The 1,808-nt window shown below is 39.4% G+C and overlaps 1 protein-coding gene across 3 annotated transcripts; it reads left to right on the top strand.

The window, feature by feature from the left end:
- Positions 1 to 1,808, top strand: mtrfr (mitochondrial translation release factor in rescue). Of its 3 annotated transcripts, none has more exons than XM_073466374.1 (3): positions 1 to 83; positions 185 to 465; positions 1,359 to 1,808. In XM_073466374.1, exons 2-3 carry the CDS (start codon positions 187 to 189, stop codon positions 1,587 to 1,589), a joined length of 510 nt encoding a protein of 169 aa, XP_073322475.1. In that variant the 5' UTR covers positions 1 to 83; positions 185 to 186; the 3' UTR covers positions 1,590 to 1,808. The 3 variants fall into 3 exon arrangements, with proteins under 3 accessions (XP_073322475.1, XP_073322478.1, XP_073322476.1); XM_073466377.1 differs by having other exon boundaries at positions 46 to 83; positions 210 to 465; XM_073466375.1 differs by lacking the exon at positions 1 to 83 and having other exon boundaries at positions 93 to 465.

Below are 1,808 nucleotides of genomic sequence, written 5' to 3'. Positions count from 1 at the left end.
CGGAAGCGTAGAAGAAGACAGGACTGAAGGTAAACACGAAAAAAACTAGCATGAACGCGAGCTAGACAGCATATTAAAACAGAGTAAGTGTAATACTTTCGATAAAGGAATTTATATTTCTGTGTTTGGTGACGTCCCTCGTGATGTAATGCTGTCACCGCTTTGTGTTTCGCCTGTTTTGAAGAGATGTCACGCCTTCTCCCGCTCAGCAGCTGCATGTACAGCGTGTCCAGTCGGCTCATATGGAGAGGGTCTCCCAGCAGCTCTCCCCTACTGAGACCGATCCCACCCGGGCTGCTGTGTGTCTTCACAGCCGGTAAAAAGGACCTGATAAACCTTCCTGCACTGAATGAGGACGAGCTCGAGGAACAGTTTGTGAGAGGATCCGGACCTGGAGGACAGGCCACCAACAAAACCAGCAACTGTGTTGTTCTCAAGCACGTCCCCAGTGGGATTGTTGTGAAGGTGAATGTTGTTTTTGAATTACTTTATGTGTAAATGTCATCACTAGTGTCTGTACATGCACGTGAAATAGATATGTGCAGGGTTCCCACCCGTCCTGGAAAACCTGGAAAATCTGGAAATGTCCTGGAACATTATTTAAACTCCCCCAAAACTACACAATACAATACAGTACAGTATTAGTAGTATACTGTATATTGTTGTTGTTTTTTTTCTTAAAAGGAAACCAGTTAATTGTTCATTTTAAGAGACTTTGTCTTATTTTTTCTTTTGTATATTTGCTATCGCTCTTGATGAAAGCAAAACTTCCAGCAACCCATGGTTACTGGTGTTCAGGCAGCCATGGATTCACAAGACACTTTAATTCACAAGAGAAAAAGGCATTGGGGTTATAAATTAATCAATCAAGGAACATATTAGTGTATGGATGCGCTCCCTCTCTGTTGTACCAGCTAGATCGTCACTGAAAATGTCCTGGTAATGATCACTAGAAAAGAGTGCAAACCCTGATTTTGGTGAATAATTGACCCACATCACGTGAGAGTTCAGCCTTGGTGTCAAAGTTCATTATTGACTTTGAAGTTGACAAATCAGTCTCACGTCAAGCTCCTTGTAGGAGCTGTCTGATGCTTTTGATCATATTACATGATGCTCATCCAAAGATGGCAAATGGAAATGTGTGAATGTGTGATAGTAAAATTTAAGGACTTTTTTTTATTTATTTTTTTTACACATTTTTGCTTAAATGTTGACTTTCACCGTTTGGTGAAGTCCTTTCATTGCTGCCTACAAAAAATGCAAATAGTGATGACCAAATGCTCCAGAACAGCTGCTTAACTGGCCCATATGTTCTACTTACTGTGTTAATTTAATTTCTTGTACCATTTTTCCTGCAGTGTCATCAAACCAGATCTGTGGATATAAATCGAAAGCGTGCTCGGGACATCATGAGAGAGAAACTTGATGTGCTACATAAAGGAGAACACAGTGAAATTCTTGTTAAGAAGAAAGAGTCTGAACTGAGGAAACAAGAGAAGAGGAGGAAGGCAAATGATAATCTGGAGAGAAAAAGACTGTTTAAAGAAGCGCAGGCTGCAGACTCTAAACCTGGAAATGACGCTGTTTAAAATGTTTGTGTGGAATATAAAATGAAGACTTAAATAAAGGAAAGCTCCTGTTTTTAAGCCTGCAAAGACTGAATAAGAAAACCTGGAAACGTACTGTCAACAGTATCAAATCCAGTTAGCCTTTTGTTTATAGCATATTTCATGTAAAGTTGCAATTTATTGTACATCACATAATACAAGATATAGGGATATTTTTAATAAAATATTGGCAAAAATGTT

Source organism: Pagrus major, chromosome 5 (genome assembly GCF_040436345.1).
Source record: "Pagrus major chromosome 5, Pma_NU_1.0".
In the NCBI taxonomy this organism is placed as follows: Eukaryota; Metazoa; Chordata; class Actinopteri; order Spariformes; family Sparidae; genus Pagrus; species Pagrus major.
This window is presented reverse-complemented; position numbering and strand designations above follow the sequence as displayed.